The 19,839-nt window shown below is 34.0% G+C and overlaps 1 protein-coding gene across 1 annotated transcript in view; it reads right to left on the bottom strand.

Moving 5' to 3' along the window:
• The window catches only part of NCKAP1 (NCK associated protein 1), a 98,887-nt gene that overhangs the window by 26,372 nt on the left and 52,676 nt on the right, over positions 1-19,839 (bottom strand). Inside the window, exons 14-20 of the mRNA XM_029225622.1 lie at positions 18,863-18,944; positions 16,839-16,897; positions 10,411-10,556; positions 8,201-8,333; positions 3,598-3,717; positions 2,813-2,952; positions 1,811-1,942 (exon numbers count right to left, since the gene is read on the bottom strand). Coding sequence (XP_029081455.1) covers positions 1,811-1,942; positions 2,813-2,952; positions 3,598-3,717; positions 8,201-8,333; positions 10,411-10,556; positions 16,839-16,897; positions 18,863-18,944 — 812 coding nt within the window. The remainder of the gene's footprint in view (positions 1-1,810; positions 1,943-2,812; positions 2,953-3,597; positions 3,718-8,200; positions 8,334-10,410; positions 10,557-16,838; positions 16,898-18,862; positions 18,945-19,839) is intronic.

Below are 19,839 nucleotides of genomic sequence, written 5' to 3'. Positions count from 1 at the left end.
CTTTGTTTGGAAGTGGTGGGTCTAGGATTTGACCCCACACCTGCCTGACTTAGGGCTACCTCTCAACAAAATGCATGACAATCAAAGCATGGCAACAACAAAAGCTTTATTGTACAATAATCACTCACACCACATAAAACACCGATCTGTTTGGTTTATATCCCAAGAAACTGTATAAGCCTAAAAGGAAACAAATGTTGAAAATACTTTCCTAAACTATCTTTTCCCACATTAGCCACCTTCTTTAAAACTCCCTGAGCATTAGATTTACAAAGATCTTAGACTTGTATTTGTAAGGATGAATCCATAAAGACACCAGACAAACCCCATCACTAGTATCAGTCCCAGAAGAACAACTCAAGACAAAAACTGCTATCCTTGTACACAGCCCCTAAGTCCTAAGACTGTGCTCAAGTGATCAGCAAAAATCAACAAACTAATACTCACAAGCTATTTGTCCTGCCATAAAAATCTTTCCCAGGTAAACAAGTTTATATAGCCTTGCCTTGATCCTGATCACTAAGTAGATGTTTGGTAAAAAGAACATCTGCTTCTCCATGGATTAACGGACCAGACTGTTTACAGAAGGAAAACAAGGGAGTTGTAAACTGAACCCTACCTTCCACCCACCACTCCCTACCCCACCCAGTTGAGAGCAATAAATACCAGAAGGCATAATGTCCCTTTGGTCTAAATACTGGAGCAGTCTGGGTTTCACTTTCAGGATGCCTACCTTACTAAAGAAGAGCAAAAGATAGTCTTTGCTCAACACTGGACTCTTCTCAGCTGATGACTTAACACTCAATTTACTGCCTATTTAAATATTCTACTTTGTTCTATAATTGTCGAAGCTCTAAGCTTTATACCGTTTCATTACTACTCATAGTACTTAACAAACACAATGTTATGCATATGGCACAAACACTTGTTAGTGACTACAACCTTTTGCTAAAGTTTTTGAAAAATCTTTGGCAAAATTTTGTTTCATAAATTGCCTTAAGGCCTTCAAGAAAAACATGTTGAATCAATATTTTCTTTAATAAATAAGTGTGTAATTTTAGAAAAAGGCTGAAGCAATATTTACAAAATTAAAAGATTTCTGACTTGTTACATAAAATATCATTTCAAGAAACATATATATAACTTATAAAATTAGAATTGAGCGCCTCAAGAGTCTAGAATTCTACTGGCATAACAGCATACGTTGGAATTCACAAGACTTAAGTGTTCACCTAGTCCTGAGGTTTTCACACATTTGACTGTGATCCACTATAAGATATGTATCTAGCATCACAACACAGTACACACATACATAAACAGTTTCATGAAGCAGTATTTCTACTTACTACATGCAATGCACTGATTTTTTTCCTATTTCTTCTTCCTTCTTTACTTCCCTCCCTCTTCTTTCTTCCTTTAAATATTGACTACAACCTTCTAAACTGATTTCATGATCCTACTAGGTTGCCACCTGTCCGCTGAAGTACACTGATTTGCTCTAATCTTCTCCCTTTTTCTTACAAGGAAGTTAAGACTCACAGAGATTAACTGGCTTGTCCAGTGTTACAACTAGTTAATAAATATGGGATAAGAATCTGGATAATTTAAGTAATTCCCAGTTCATTATTCTTTATACTTCCCAGTTCATTATTTTTTATACTACAGTTTCTACTAATTTATATATTATTTATATACCATTTCTACTAATGCTTTCCCTCATAAAAGTAAACATTGCATAGATATGAAGAATAAATATAACAAACTCATTAACTAAACCAACAAACAAAAACAGTTTTATACTCTTTCTTACTTAGTAAAGCGGATTTCCAGATGAGAAGTCAAATATTCTCGTGGGGTAAAGGTATGTTCCCAAACCACCATGTTTGGTACATAATTTATAGAGAAACACAACTCAGAAAGTGCAGTGTGCAATTTATCAAGGCTGAAAAAATATTATTAAACAGTAAATTAAAAAAATTTTTTTAGCATTTCATCACAGCAACACAAAATTAATTTTATAAACATATCAGACTTTATTTGGGAATAATAACTGCAAAATCGATTTTTTCTCTCTTAAGATCTGAACTGACAAGTTCTAAATCTCTAAGGGTATCACTAACCTTTGAGAGCAATTTTCTAAAGACAGCATCATTCATTTGTTTCTTCATTCAGATGATGACTATACTGACTTAATATACAAGAAAGAGCTTATTCTGCACTCATAAAGAATTATTTCCAACTCCTGCTGTATTTTCTGTTCTGGAGGAAGAAAGCTGTCTACAAAATGGCCAATAGCTTGCTCAACACAGGAAGCAAGGAAGTAGGAAATTTACTTTAAACAAAAAATATTCACCTATTATTGCTCATCTATACCTCCCCTACAAACAAACAAACAGCACTGAATGCTATCTAGTCTAATATACCCATTAAAAAAAAAGGACATCAAGTATTTTCTAATATATGACAAGATGCCAAAATAGTGTCAGACATCTGACTTTAAATAAACTGAAAATTATAGACTGCTTATAGTATACCCCCCCAAATTTTTAGACAGATTCTTGGCCTTCAATATTCAACATATAAAGACAAATGACATCTATTACATGTATTTTCTTCAAAAATCCAAAATATGTATTTTGAGATAAAATAAGCACTTACTGGCTAATCAAGTTCACAAAGGTCAAAAAAATTAACAACTGGGAAATGAAGAATTTACAATTACCAGCATTTCCTCAGTACTAATGCCATACAAAAAATGAAAAAAAACTCCTCTACCTGTAACAAAAAGATACAATAATAGTGGATGGCTTACTTGGTCACTACCAGCCTGTTTTTCCTCATGCTCTCAACTCCTGGTTTTTCCCTTTCAGGTTCCCCTTTCTTACCAGTCTGTTTTTTTGACTTCTTGTTCACTGCTTGACTGATGGTTTTGGCACAATGCTTGGGCAGCAACTAAATTTAAAAAGAAATGAAATCATACAAACCAATTACTTTGAAAACATTAACTACTGAAACAAACCTTAGCTAAATCCAGACTATGTGGCAAATATCATGCTAGCACTAAGAAGAGAGGTAATAGGTGAGATGTAGAGTTTACCTAGCCAGCTTGGAGAGCCCACTCAGCTTGGTGAAAAACAGAAACAGGTAAATCTTGTGTGAAGAAACACTTCATAGAGGTAGTTATATCAAAGCTACAGTTAAAGGACAAGTTAAAAAATACCAGGCAAATGAGGAATAAGAAAGAACATTTTACTGAAAGGAAAATGGCCTATGAAGACCAAGACTATGATAGGACATGATGTGTTCAGAATCTAGTTAGAATGACTAGGTAGTGGAGTATAAAGTACAGGCTAGAGTGGTTTGAGCTACCTTAGGAAGGGACTTGAATGCCAAGCTAGAAGCTTAATTTTAAACTGTAATCCTAAGGACAGAGGGAATTTTTAAAAAACCTAATAATGGAGTTTCACAAAATGAGGTAATGAGATTTACTCATAGTGTGAGAATAAAATTAAAAAATGGAAAAGAACTAGCTAAGAGATCATTTTCTTGCCTTCCTACACAATTTTCCTATCTGTAAGGGAACATTTAAATTATCACCTGGTCACTAAGAGTACACTGTTCCGTGCAAATATCAGTGATGAGATTTCTAGCTTGTTTGGCCATTTCATCGAGGAACATATTACATAAGGAAAGACTGCGATCTCCAATATGATGTCTCTGTTAAAGCAAAATAGTAACAACAACAATAATAAAAATTATAAGAAAGTAGTTTGAATTAAAACACTTTTTAAATAAACATGGAAAATAAGGTTCAAGTCTATTCTACAATAAGGAGTGAGAAGGTTCAAGTCTATTCTACAATAAGGAGTGAGGATGGGAGATGTTATAGATTTCTTTTATCTCTTTTAACAACTAACCTACCGTACTGTATTTGCACACAACCGACATAAAATAAGTACCTGGTGATTATACAATTATGATTGCAAGGAATCTGAAAGGATCAGTGTCTTCCTTAACATGAAAAACTATTAATTTTCAAATTCCAATGTCCTATATCCAGTTCTTAAATACTAAAATATCAAACACACAATACGAAAGATCAGACTTAAGAGTTATGTTTTCTGATCTCACCTGATTATATACAAAAATCTTGAAAACACAGAATTTTGTAGTGTATAAACAGAAAAGAAATGTTAAAATATTTAAATAAAATCATTAGATATCAACTCAGTAAAACAAACAAATGCACAAGGCATTCAACTCTCTAAAATCAAACTCCCCATCCCAGAAAAGAAAAAAAAGGCTGACCACAAATGCATTTTCTGAACACAACAGGGGAAAAAAGAACATTATATCTAATGTTTGGGAGATTATATACGTATATGTAGATACATACACTCACTCAAATCAATCTATCTCTAGCTACAGAATTCTGTATCATTTTAGTTTTGGTGGGTGTTGCAATAGTTTAATGGGTTTTTCTTATCAATGGTAACTGGAATGTTGAGTATATAATGCTGTACAACTTTGCACTATACATTTGCAATACTTACAAAGAGACAGCTTTTTAAAAAAATTTTATTGGAGTATAGTTGATTTAAAATGTTGTGTTAGTTTCTGGAGACAGATTTATAAGTTTTCCTTCCCTGATCTTCCATAATTATATAACAAACATATGCAGACATTACAAACATTATTTCTATGCTGAAATAAATATAATGTAAAAGAATATAAAAATACTTAAACATGTAAAATAACTGTTCCTAGATGTACCATGCTACCTTATAATGTATTTTAAATGCCCTTTAAAACTTGAATAGGAAGCAAAACCTAAAGGGATCTACAGACCAGATACAATTAAATAATGGTTCACTTTATTTAAGGAAAAATTTCAAATTATAAACATTTGCATTTTATTTAACCAAATTCTGACTTCTGAAAGATAAAACATATCCCTTGCTATCCCTTCTTCCTGAAAAAAAGAACTCTGAACTAGCATTGCTTCAAACTTACTAGACTAACTTATTTAAAATACAGATCTGATTTCACTACTTCTCTTCAATGGCTCAAAAATGCTAAGACTGGAAGGAAAACAACTAAGATTTCTTAACTCTGGCTCTGTGCTGAGAACAGAGGATAATGGCAGAAGCAAAGAGACCACTTAGGAGACAATAACAATCAACCAGGCAAAAGATGATGTGGCTTGTTCAAGGGTGAGAAGAGGCAGGAGTTTGAATATATATATATATATATATATATATATATATATATATATATAAAGGCAGAGCCCAAAACAGAAAGGCTTCAAGTTGGGGTGGATGTGGAAAATCAATAATTCTATTCTGGACATGTTACACTTCAGATGGCTAAAAATACCTAAGTTGCAGCAGGATATAGAGAAAATCTAACTCGAAGGGAAAGGTGTGGGCTGCAGATATAGATTTAGGAGACATTAGCATATGGAAGATTTTTAAACAATGAAACTGGAAACTGGAAAAGATGAGTGAACTACCCTACTGGATGGTAGAGTTATAGCAACACGATAATTAGTTTCTCATTAGTACTGGCTACCCTTATCTGGGAATCCTGCTGACCCAGGAGGGTGTGAATTTCAAATCTAGTTCAAAAGGTACCATCTTTCTTCAAATTCACTGTAAGTACTACAGCTTAAACTAAAGCCTCAGCATTAAGAAGTTGTTCTAGAGGCCTTTTCTATAACCTTTCTGATCTAAATGAGATGAATGGCTAAAACTAAAATTACAAAGCAAGACTGCACTGAGAACTATTAACTGTGCACACCAACTTACTTTATCCTCACCCTTAGGTGAATTCCCTCATCACCCTTAAGTGAATTCCCTCAGTGTTCCCAGAGTGCCCCATGTATATTTCTACCACAACACAGATCATCAGATCACGGATTTGTCTAGGGTAAAGACTGTGTCTTTGCATCCTTTCAATCACAGGTTTAAGAAGGCACAGCTGGAATATAACAGGCTTTAACAAGTTAGCTAAATGAAAAACAGAATAGTACCACTTACTAGCTATATGAATATAGGGAGAAAAAAACCATCAGTCCACCAGAAATTATCAGTAGTTCTGACTATGCTGTTACTTTGTTGTAATAATCAAATGCAACAAAAGATGAGAAATGCTGTATAAATTTTATGGTTCTACATAAATATAAACACACTATTAATTACCTGTTGTAATTATTTGGTAAGAATTGAGTCTTACCCCATTAAGGAACCATAACTTTACCAACAAAATGAGGTAGAAACGTTAAAATAAATGATACAGGTTAGATGATGATAGATAAAATAATGATGAAAGTGCTATGAAAATATGGTTAAGGAGAGACAAATTTTAACTGGAGGAATGCTGAAAATCTTTTTGGAGGAGGTGAATTTAAGCTGATCACTGAAGAAAAAGTAAGAGTACGACAGGTAGAGGTGTAGTGAAATGAATTTTATGTATGAGGAAAAAGCCTCTAAGATACCAAAAAGTAGACTAGTAAATGAGTACAGTTTACCTAAGGTGGGATAGTTACAGTAGGGAGTGGAAAGTAGAAGACTGTGAGTATATAGTGGATAAACAAAATGTGATATATACATACAATGGATTATTATCATTCATAAGATGAAAGTTCTGATATATCTATAACACAGATGAGCCTTGAAACAGTATGTTAAATGAAACAGGCCAGACACAAAGGGACAAACATTGTATGATTCCACTTATATGAACTCTCTAGAAGAGGCAAATTCATAGAAAGCAGACTGGAGTATACCATTCCAATGGAATGCTGAAGGATGGGGAGTTATTGCTTAAGGGTATACAGAGTCTCTGGTTGGGGTGATGCAAGTTTTAGAAATGAACAGTGGTGAGGTTGCACAACACTGTAAAGGTAATTAATGTCACTGAACTATACATTTTAAAATACTTAAAATTACATTTTTATGTTTATATATATATATATTTTTTTTCTTAAAGACATAAAACAAAAGAAAAAAAAAGAATGGGGGTAGAGATCAAATTGTTGAGGATTTTAAATGCCTAAGAAATTTTTACTTTCTCCATATGCATTGGTTCTTTAAGAAGGAAAGAGGCACTCTGGTGGCATTGTGTTAGTCTTTAAGGCAGATATTGAAGGAAGAAAAATTATTTAGCAGTACAGATGAAAAACATTGAAAAGCTGAACTACAATATACCATACAAATAAAATGAAGAGGACTTGATGGGTATTTAATGGGAAGGATGATGGTGAGGAAAAACTGACAATATATCTTAGGTGTCACGATTGGGGGGAAAAAATCTTTTAATTGTAAAAAATCTACAAATCTTTTAAAATTGGTGATATTATATCCTCACAGGTATTAATCCTAAAAGCACTCCCTAATAAACTTCCTGCAGGCTAATTTCTGAGTCTACTTCCAATGGAATGCTGAAAAACAATCTACAACAGATACTACCTAATGCTTAAAGATAATAATAATGCTGCTATTTGTAAGGTTTTTTTTGACAAGTTCTGCAGCTCTAAGTAAAGGGATTCAACACTAAGTTAAATTATTTTTTAAAATACTATTTAATTTTAATATATATTCTTACCATACTCACAAAGTGATATTTCTTCTTGAAAGATTAGAAGAAATACTGAGTACATTTTTGATAGATACTTGGTATCTGTAAAACTTGAGTAGTTCAATTACTCAGTAACTGTGTGTGCCTGTATGTGAATATATCACAAATACCAGCAAATCTGGATTTTGCTTACTGTATCTATTATATTGACGAGTCAGTGAAATTCCTCTTTGAAATGTTTATGTTTAGTCAGTAATCTCTCCAATTTTCAAGTCTTTTCAATGAGCGTTTCAGAGGAAAACTAAGCATTCAAAAATCAATCACTATATAACTTTACCATAAATATTAATACCTGACTCACTATTTTAATAAAGGTAATTCCAAGTGACTTTATATGTTCTTACAAACATGTATGTATATTTATCTGATTATTCAGATATATATTATGTCTATATCATATATCTATTCAAGCATTCTTCTGATTCTGCACAGAGATGCATTAAGTGGGCAGCTAGATTAGACAATTAGGACTTTGTGAGTCTTTGTGAACATTCGGTCAGCTTTATGTTTGGAGTAGTTTTTTCTGCATACCATATAAATCACAATACTACTCTGAAATTACCTCTTCTGGACACAGTTCATGTGTGCAACTCATAAAATGAGTGCAAAGTAGTGGGAACGCAATTGAGTATCTTGACTGAGAGGGTAACTCCAAACATTGTTGAAACATCTTCTCAAAAGCACGACTATAAAAACTATAAGGAAACAAAAATTAGAATCACAATTTTTATAGTTAAAATTAAAATTTTATGACCCAGTACCTTATATTTAATTTAATTTGATTCAAGTGAGTAAAAATTACCAACTGTAGCATTTATTCTCTTAGGAAAAGAAAAGTTATTTTTCCAAAGAGTTATCTCTTACACACCAATAATCATTTCAGAGTAATAAAAATATTATTTATATAACATTAACACATTTTTAAATAAAAAAATTAAAGAGAAGATAAACCATATCTATGGCATATGAATATATGACATTCAAATCTTACATCATCAAATTTTATCAAAGCTAAGTCACTATCAATTTTAAGAAACACCATTATTTTATGTACCACTAAGAAAGAAAAACATTGTCAATTAAACAATGACACACCATCAATTTTAAATTACTTCCGGATTTAAGAGATGTTAAATCTAAAAGAATGTGAGGTGATAAAATATAGTACATCTTGGAATAATGAAGACAAACAGAAGTCATAAACATGTCTTTATCTTGGATATGACAAAGTAAGAATGTGGTTAAGAGAAAATATGGATAAAAATTAATTAAATGACTGAAAACTTGAAAATTTTAAACATTATTCAAAGTGCCTTTATTTCCAAGAAAGAGAATAGGAATTTCTGATTGCTGTATACTTCTTTTGCAGGAAGCTTTCTGTAGCTCAAAAACACCTAAACGTAAAATGTTCCATTTTCTTTCCAAGGTAGCCTTTGGGTCAGACAATAGGATAGGGTTCCAAATAATCCTTAAAATTCTTACAAACTTGTTATGTGATAACTGTGTTTCGTGAGTTGCATTAAGAGATCCCTATGTCTTCCCCACCTGGCGATTTGGATTTCTTCTGTAACACTGCTAATTAAAGCCATACTACAAACTGCAAAAATCAGTGTAGATTGGTTTTTTCCCCCAAAAATAAAAGCAACGAGACACTTTTCATAATGATCTCTATTCAGTACAAAGAAACTACTATCACTATCCACTGAAACTATCTCAGCATTTTAGAATTAAAGGGATCTACTAGACTATTCCCATCAGCTTCCCTAAAGGAAAAAAGGTCAGGAAGCAGAAACAGAGTTGTTATTGTACAGCTCTGGTGTAAGAATACTTAAGTTTGAGTCCTGACACCACTGTCTATTAATTTTATTACAATCAAGCTCACTTATTCATTTAGATATTTATTAAGTACCTACTATATTAGACATTAAGGAAACAAAAACATGACCTTCTTCAAGAACCATATTATGGGGCTTCCCTGGTGGTGCAGTGGTTAAGAATCCGCCTGCCAATGCTGCGGACACGGGTTCGAGCCCTGGGGTCTGGGAGGATCCCACATGCTGTGGAGCAACTAAGCCCATGCGCCACAACTACTGAGCCCGTGTGTCACAACTACTGAAGCCCGCGCACCTAGAGCACGTGCTCCGCAACAAGAGAAGCCACCACAATGGAAAGCCCACGCACCATAACGAAGAGTAGCCCCTGCTCGCCCCAACTAGAGAAAGCCCACGCACAGCAACAAAGACCCAATGCAGCCAAAAATAAATAAATAAATTTTAAAAAGAAACATTTTTTGTGGGGGAGAAAAAGAGTTGTAAAGTACTAAGTATAACAAAAGAGCTATATGATAGAAGCAAAGGAGAGTGGAGCACAATGGAGGGAATAGTCACCACATCGTCATAATATTAATGTCTAACTTAATACTGCAGAGTGAAATTATGTGCTATTTAATTTCCAATGTTTGCTCTATTTAACCCTGACCCAAAACTTTTTTCCTTTAGTCTAATGACACAATCTGAAGTGACTGTTTTCACCTCCTCAAAGAAAGTGTAAAAAATAAATTCACATCAGTAAGAGTTGCTCTTATAGAGAAAAATAGATATAAAATCCCAACTTGGTAAACTTCATTTTATTGGCAAGTTGTCCACTATTCCATTTATTCTTAAGAGTCTATTACTGAACTGTATTAAGCACCACACTAACATAAATAATCAAGAAATATACCTTTGCATAATAAAAATTTCAAATTCTGATTTAAAGAAAATTACAACATACCAAAATATGGAGAGATCTGATGTTTCCACCAACATTTCCACCAGGGAATCTACCATTTTTGTGTGAAAAATTATTGTATTCATCATCTTTCCAAGTTCTCTGTGATCTGAAAGACTAAGTGAAGCCTTAGAGACACTAGTATATGCCTGTAAAAGTAAAGCAAAAAACAAAAGTAGTTTAGGTAATGACTTTAGGTATAGACCAAGTCTACAGGGGGGAAAGAAAAAAGAAAAACACCCACTACTGAAAAATACTTAAAGTTTATTATGAGCAACATCACCTTTTAAAAATTGTCTACAGTGACCCAAACTTGAAATTCCTATCAAGAATTTCTTTAAATAAACTGAAATACTGTCCATAAAACAGAATCTAATACATGGGTCATTCATCTTGAATGCCCAAAATAAGTGAAGTCACAACATCAAAAGTATAAAACAATGAATTGTCACAGTGTCCCTACCAAAAGAGGTTTTCAATCTATTTCAAGAGAAAACATATATAGGAAACAATAAGATGAAAGTAGGTATTGCACATGTTGATTCAGGGAGGTTTTAGATTATACTGAATCATTAAAAACTGGATAACATAACACATTGTATTAACTGATGGAGTCCAGAAAACCACTGTGAAGATGGTAAAATTAGTGTAGGCTGACCAAAAAGGCAATAGGTCTTAACCGAAACCATCAGGATAGGTGGTGAGGGAAAGAAATTCCACTAAAGAGGTACCAACTCACAGAAAGCGAAACCTGCCCACAGATGGTGGACATTTCAGAAGGGTGGAGAACAAGAATAGGAGGGGTGCCTACAGAACAAAACACTGCTCACTATGGCTGTGGTTAGAGTGCAAAGAAGAGAAAGGAAATGGTAAAAGAAGAGATTCAACCAGATCCTGCAGACCCTTGAAAATCATGTTAAAGAATTTAAACTTTTTGGTGAACCACCGAAGGTTCTGTGTGATAGCTAATTATTGTTTAGAAAGATTATTCTTTGTGGAAGGGGAAACAGAGAGGGGTGGGCAGAAAGGGAACAGGAGGCAGAGATCTGTTAGGATGAAGTGGTGGCAATAATCCAGACAGGATTATGCTATGGTCTAGGGTCGTACAATTCAAAAGTGTTTAATCTGGGAATGACTAGATGTGAGAGGCAACAGAGAATTATGGATGATGGCCAGGGTTCTGGCTTTAGGGAGACATTCCTTCATAATCTCATATGTGTGCCTACACACCCTGCTGGATATGCCAAAAACGCAAGGCCCAGACCACTCACTATCCAGGCCATTTCTGGGGGTTATATTTGCATCTACCAAGCTTGAGAAATAAAGAAATGTGTCCCTCTGGAACAAAGAGCAAGTATGCTTACTGTTGATGACAAAACAGAGGGTTCCTCAAACTCAGTTCTCCTTAGCTGCAAGACATGACCAATGCATAGCATTCATCTGGGTCTCTCTGTACTACCCACATGAGACACGGAAGCAAGGGAAAAATGATGTATATATACTGATGTTCATGCCACTTCCTGTGCAGTGAATTAAGTCCTTTGTCTCTGATCCAAGACCCCCATGTCTTCTGCTAGTACCCATGAAATATTAAGAGACTAAATAATTATTGCCTTTTAAGTAGGATAAAAATCAAACCTCAGCTTCTACAATGGGAAATCTCAGCTTCTACATGGAGGAAATTACCATTCACTGAGGCAGGCACATCACAAAGCAGAGTTTTATATTTGTTGTTTGTGTCTGCCAGTAAAGGGGAGAGAATGAGGAATATGATGGCAGTACTCTAATGGCAAGATATATTCTGGACATTCATCACAAACTAAGTCTAACGGAAGTTTAATTTACCTTTCATCAGATTTAAAGTATAAAGAGAAACCAGTAGTGGCCATGAGTTCAATAAAGACTTCCATTAACTGAGCCTCATTTTAAAAATTCTGAATTAAAATATCACTGTGAAAATAAATTCAGATGAAACAGATGGTGACAAAATGAGATAATTTGATTTAAAACACTCATTTGAAATGCCTGACAACAATGGAAGAAGAAACATACATTACTAAAAAAGAATTGGTTTAAATAAAAGTCTAAGATTTGAACAACCCAAGTAAATTAGAAGGCAGAAGAGAAGAAGCTAAATGAAAGAGTGACTGAAGATGCTTAAGGGACTAATGAGACACAGTGGAATGAGATGCCTTAGGAAGCAGAAAAAAATGGCAGAGAATACATGTAGAGAAGGAGAACTCTTCTTTTAAGACTACAAAGACTCCAGTGAAGGCACAAAGCATATTATAACATTCCCCCAAATGCTTATCCTTCTAGCCCTGCTCTACTCAAGAAGTGATATCTATAGAGCTCAGGACATCTCTCTCTGGCCATATGCTTATACCTAATAACTCTTGTCCTTCTACCAAATCACTGATCAAACGCAGATCATTCATATCTTTTGTGAAGATATTGATATTTTCCTTCTTGTAGTAATACTTTACACTAAAAAGTTTCTTTACTTGCCCTTTCCTGTGTAAGCTATTTTCCTATTCAAATTCTACCTATCTTTCAAAGTCTGGGTTAAAACGTTGCTTTCTCTATAAAGCCATTACTAGCAATTCCAACTTGAAAAAACCTTTCTCCTTCCTAAGAAAACTATAATTAATTGTTAATCATACTCTGTTGGTGGCATAATTCAACTTAAGCTTTTAGATTTTTAAACTGCTGTTTAATTTTTCATGTTTTATGCCTTGTCTTCATAGCCAGGTTTATAAAATACCCAAAAGAGGATTTGTACTCTTCTACAGATTATATAATACTACTGTCAATATTTTATATCCTGCATCCTATGGTCTAGTCTGTAGTCTTAGAACCCTCATTGTTGACCTGCTCTTAATAATCTCTGCAAACCTCCTAGATTCTGGACACTGCCACCCACCTCGCACTTCTGCCCCCTTTTCCTAGTTAAGACTTCTCTGGCTCAGTTTTATGTCCCATTATTTCTTCCTTGGTATGTTCTGACCTATTATCACTAAAAAATAAGAACCTACTATGCAATAGAAAGGGGTTGAGTGACTGTATGTCACAATCCTGGTTAAGAGCAATGTTATGGGTTAAATTATGTCCTCCAAAATTATAATCCCTAATACCATAGAATGTAAAGAGTCTTTATAGAGGTAATCAAGTTAAAATGAGGTCATTAAAGTGGACCCTAATCCAATATGATCAGCGTCCTTATAAAAAGAAGAAATTTGTGCTTCCCTGGTGCCGCAGTGGTTGAGAGTCCACCTGCCAATGCAGGGGACACGGGTTCATGCCCCAGTCCGGGAAGGTCCCACATGCCGTGGAGCAGCTAGGCCTGTGGGCCATGGCCGCTGAGCCTGCGCGTCTGGAGCCTGTGCGCCGCAACGGGAGAGGCCACAACAGTGAGAGAACCGCGTACCGCAAAAAAAAAAAAAAAAAAAAAAAAAAGAAGAAATTTGGATACACAGATAAACAAAGGAAGACTATGTGAAGAGAGATAGCAATGTCATTACAGTGTTGCATTTATAAGCTAAGTAAAATTTAAAAATCTCACAGAGGGATATATCAATTCTATATCTCTAATGCTCACTCAGATGCTTTATATTCTGCTGTATGACTGCACTGGACAAAGGTAAAATTCTCAAGTAAATTTTTCAAATGAATAAGTTTAAGAATCCTGGAAGTATTTAATAAGGGTAGATTTGAACTGCATCTAAATCTCTAAAATTCTCTGAACCTAAATGTTGGTTTAGGCACTCCCACAAACTAAGAGTAAGAGGCTGAAAGCAGTTCAAACTTTGTGACAATGACTTTTAAAATTTTTGATGTATACCTTTGGCAGAGTAACTCCACTTCTATTTTCATTCATTTTATAAGCACTGCTTATGTATTGTTTCAGAGTTTTTTTGTTTTTTTGTTTTTTTTTTTGCGGTACATGGGCCTCTCACTGTTGTGGCCTCTCCCGTTGCGGAGCACAGGCTCCGGACGCGCAGGCTTAGCGGCCATGGTTCACGGGCCCAGCCGCTCTGCAGCATGTGGGATCTTCCCGGACCGGGGCACGAACCCGCGTCCCCTGCATCAGCAGGCGGACTCTCAACCACTGCGCCACCAAGGAAGCCCCAGAGCATTTTTTAAAACAAGAAAATGTTAATTTCTAAACTTTATTTTTAACTGGAAGAAAATAACCTATAATATATACACATTAAACATTTGGGGATGGCGGTATCTCAAGTATTCTTTCCCTGATCTCCCACTAACCAGCTCTGTAATCTCAGGCAAGTTACTTAAAACTGTGGCTTAATTTATAAAATCTTAATTTCTAAAAATATGCTGTTGTAGAACACAGATCAAGAGACAGAAAAGTGTCTATATATTTTGACACTGGAAGGAAAGAACCTAACAAAAGCAAAAGCACCTCAGGGAACTAAGCAGACTGCCAGAAAACTATGCTCTTTCTATGAGTGCTTCCTGAGACTGTATTCATCTAAAAATCTCTTCCTCAAACACATGGTGCTTATATTTTCACTTTTAATTAAAACACTTTAAAATTTTTTTATGTTGCAGAACAGTATACAGTATAACCTCATTTATAGGTTTGAACATCTAAAAGGATACTGCATAGGCCAATTATTAAAAGTTAATATTTCTGGGGAATGAAACTGGGAAAAGTGTGAATTTTCCTTTTCTACTTTACCTCTGGATACTTTGACTTTTTATAATGAGAACATATTATTATTATTTTTAAATATACAGTTATTGAAAATACCATGCCACAGTTTCCCCATAATTACGAAATATTTAAGGGGCAATTAAATTCTATCATTAAATTTACAGTACATACAAAAATTTCAGGCTCGAATTTTAAAAAGTCCTTAAAAACTATTTATGTGATGGTTATATTTTGAATAAAAACTTTTTAAGTCTAATATTTATTTCTGCATTTCAGAAAAATGAAGCTTTTAGCACTAGATCAGGGGATGGTAAACTATGGTCTGTGAGCCAGCTGCCTGCTTTTATAAATAGTTTTATTGAAACACAACTATGCCCATTTGTTTACGTATTAAATAAAGCTGCTCTCACACTACAATGGCAGAGTAGTTATAACAAAGACTACGTGGCCCAAAAACCTAGTTATGTAAAAACTATGATACTGTAATCAAAACTTTTATACTGGTATAAGTGAGAAATATATTTATCCAAATTTAACAACTAATACAAATTGTGTCTTCTATATATACAACTCAATAGCAAAAAACCAAAACAAATCAATTTAAAAAGTGCAGAGGATCTGAATAGGTCTTTTCCCAAAGAAGACATACAGATGGCCAACAGGTACATAAAAAGATGCTCAATATTACTAATCATCAACTCACACCTGTTACAATGGTTATTATCAAAAAGACAATAAATAACAAGTGTTGGTGAGGATGTGGAGAAAAGGAAATCCATGTGCATCACTGGTGGGAATGGGAATGGGTGCAGCCATTATGGAAAACAGTATGGAGGTTCCTGAAAAAATTGAAAATAGAACTAACTTATGATCTAGCAATTCCATGTCTGGGTATTTACCTGAAGAAAATGAGAACACTAATGCAAAAAGATATCTACACCCCTGTGTTCACTGAAGCATCATTTACAATATCCACAACATGGAAACAACCTAAGTGTCCACTGATGGATGAATGGATAAAAAAAGTTGTGGGACACACACACACACACACACAGGAATATTATTCAGCCATGAAAAAGGCAGGAAATCCTGCTATTTGTGACAACATGGATGGACCTTGAAGGCATTGTGCTAAGTGAAAGAAGTCAGACAGAGAAAGACAAATACCATATGATCTCACTTATATGTGGAATATAAAATAACAAAAAAACAAAACAAAATGAACAAAAGAAAAAACCAAACTTGCAGGTACAGACAACAGATTGGTGGTTGCCAGAGGCAGGGAGTCAGGGGTAGGTGAAATGGGTGAAGGTAGTCAAAAGATATAAACTTCCAGTTACAAAATAAGTAAGTCCTGGGTATGTAATGTACAGGATGGTGGCTATAGTTAATAACACTGTATTATATATTTGAAAGTTGCTAGGAGAGTAAATCCTAAAAGTTCTCATCACAAGTAAAAATAAACTTTGTAACTACATGTGGTAACGGATATTAACTAGACTTACTGTGATCATTTCAAAATATACTTATATATTGAATCATTATGTTGTATACCTGAAACTAACAGAACGTTTCATGTTAATTATACCTCAATAAAAAAAAGTTTCTTTCATGAAGTAGACTATGTTAGTTATACAAAAGGAGTCTTTTCAATAGGTATATAATAATGAATTTTTTTTCATATTAAGTTATGTTTTCATGTTAACTAAGGTATTCAATAACAAAACAGAATGACAATGAAAATTATTCTTACCTGTAATCTAAACCAATCTAATCTCATTCCTCTGAAATCAAATACTTCCCCGTCTTCAACTACAATAATAGAAAAAAGATTACAAACCAAATTAATGTAATTAAGTTGTAATTAATATAATTTGTAATAATGTAATTATACAAACCTATAATCACATTTTAAAATTTAAGAGCTAAGACAATTCCACTTCTGGACATATATACAAAAGAATAAAGCAAGGTCTTGAAGATATGTGTACACTAATGTTTACAGCAGCATTATTCACAACAGTCAAAAGGTGGAAGTACCAATAAGTCCATCAACAGGGGCTTCCCTGGTGGCGCAGTGGTTGAGAATCTGCCTGTTAATGCAGGGGACACGGGTTCGCACCCTGGTCTGGGAGGATCCCACATGCCGCGGAGCAACTAGGCCCATGAGCCACAACTGCTGAGCCTGCGCATCTGGAGCCTGTGCTCCACAACGAGAGAGGCCACGATAGTGAGAGGCCCACGCACCGTGATGAGGAGTGGCCCCCGCTTGCCACAACTAGAGAAAGCCCTCGCACAGAAACGAAGACCCAACACAGCAAAAATAAATTAATTAATTAATAAACTCCTACCCCCAACATCTTAAAAAAAAAAAAAAAGTCCATCAACAGATGAATGGATAAACAAAATGTGATATAAACACACAATGGCACATTATTTAGCCTTAAAAAGGGAATAAATTCTGCCACATACTACAACATGGATCAAATGTTGAGGACATTATGCTAAGTAAAATAAGTTAGTGACAAAAAAGACAAATACTGTACAATTCAGTTATGTGAAGTATCTAGAATAGTCGAACTCATAGAAACATAAAGTAGAATAGTGGATCCAGGGGCTGGAGGGAAAGGAAAATGGGGAATTGTTATTTTTTAGAGTTTTAGTTTTACAAGATGAAAGGTTCTGAATATTTATTGCACAACTATGTGAGTATACTTAACACTACTGAACTGTACACTTAAAAATGATAAGATAGTAAATTTCATATTATGTTTATTTTGCAATTTAAAAATAATTTAATAGGTAAGAGTGAAATAATTCTCATATCCTATAAAGATGATAAAGGAGGCAGTTATGCTAAGAGAAGTGTAAAGTACAGACTTCTCTCCTAAACCTGTGACTCTCAGTTTGCTTACATGTCAATTTAAAGGACCTAAAATAGAGCATGAGGAACCCTGCAAATAGAAACTTTGGATAGCACGCTGAAGTCCCACAAAATAACTTTATATAAACCAAACACAACCAGGCAAGGTTACAGTAGATTCATTACTTAAGTGTGATAACTATAAAGGTTAATAAAACTAAATAAATTTATTACTCAGAAATTTTCAAGGTTTCTGATACCTTTTACTTAAAGATTATAAAACTAGAACATCATATCAGTCTACTGGAATAGAGTATTCAACTAATGGAGAGGCAGTCTATTATATGACATCAACTTTTGAGATGGACAGACCTGAACTTAAGATCCTACTGTAGTAGTTAACATCTGTTAGAGTGTGGGCAAACCATGTTAAATAATTGGGAGGTTAACCCTCAAACCTTAAGTTTCCAAATCTGTCAAATAAAAGTAGTAACAGCTTTTTAACACTGATGAGGATTAAATAGGATAATACATATAAAGTGCCTGCCCAGATTAATCATTTTATTAATGGTATCCATTATTGTCACAGGTAATGCTTGGACCAAATATACACTTTGTTACGATGTGGAGTGCTCATTTTTCTTTATTATTTTTTTATATTACAAAATGCTTTCTTCCCCCTGCTGAATAATAAGAAATGTTAAGCTATACTTCTTATGATTTTATAATCATCACACATCCATTTTGGAAACCTTTGCTTCAGAATGAACAAAGTTAAAACAAAAGAGAACAGGTTAAATATGTCCCAAAATAAGATAAGTAATTCTGTAAAAACTAACTGCTAAATCCTCTCCTTAATAATCTAATTTGAAACCTGATTACAAGAAAATGTTTTTATTTAAAAGACTTATTACCTTGTTTTACACTTAGAGAAGTCATAGTGTTCACAAAAGAGGACATGATGATTGATTCATCTTCAGGGCAAACAGAAAGATTCTGAAAATCAAAAAATAATGATAAAAACATCTAGCTGGGAAAAAAACTCATAGGTCCATCAACTGGTAGATGGATAAACAAACTTGCATATCCATAGTATGGAATATTTTTCTGCAATAAACATTCCTTTCTGGAATGGAAGGTTGATACACACAATAACATGGATGAATCTCAGAAACATTATGCTAATTGAAAGAAATGAAAAACAAGAAATTATATCATGACAATTTCATTTATAGGAAAAACTTTTTTACAAGGCAAAAGGTGACAAAGAGCAGACAAGGGTTGCTGGGGGTCTAGAGAGGGAATCAACTACAAAGGTGCAGAAGAAAACTTTTAGTGTTGGAAATGCTCTACATCTTGACTGGTGATGTTACATGAATGTATACAGTTGCCCAAATTCAAACAGTACACTAAAAATGGATGATTTTTATCATATATAAATTTTACCTCAACAAAATTACGGCCAAAAAAAAAATCCCTCTCAAACTGGCTAAAAAAAGTGAATATTTGATAACTGCATGTAAAGTAGATGCTAAATGATTAACTTTTTAAAAAGTGGATGCTTAGCTCACAAAAAGCATAAATAATTTTCAAAACATTAAGACTTATACAACAATGTAAATGTACACAATGTCCTATACTATACACTGAAAAATGGTAACTTTTATGTTATGTATATTTTACCACAATTTAAAAAAATTTAATACCTATTACAATGAACTATTTTAACAGGTTAATCTTAGTTCTAAATTTAAATCCTAACAAATGGTTAAAAACACTATGCATATACTTTACAACAGAAGTGGGTGGTAAAAAGCATAGACATTTGAGTTAAGACTTGAGTTCAAATAGTGGCTCTATTACTCATGAACTGTGCAATACTGATCAAGTT

This window comes from Monodon monoceros, unplaced genomic scaffold, assembly GCF_005190385.1.
Source record: "Monodon monoceros isolate NGI ecotype Baffin Bay Population unplaced genomic scaffold, NGI_Narwhal_1 Super_Scaffold_16, whole genome shotgun sequence".
In the NCBI taxonomy this organism is placed as follows: domain Eukaryota; kingdom Metazoa; phylum Chordata; class Mammalia; order Artiodactyla; family Monodontidae; genus Monodon; species Monodon monoceros.
Note: the sequence above shows the minus strand (reverse complement) of the source record. Positions and strands in the feature narration are given on the sequence as shown.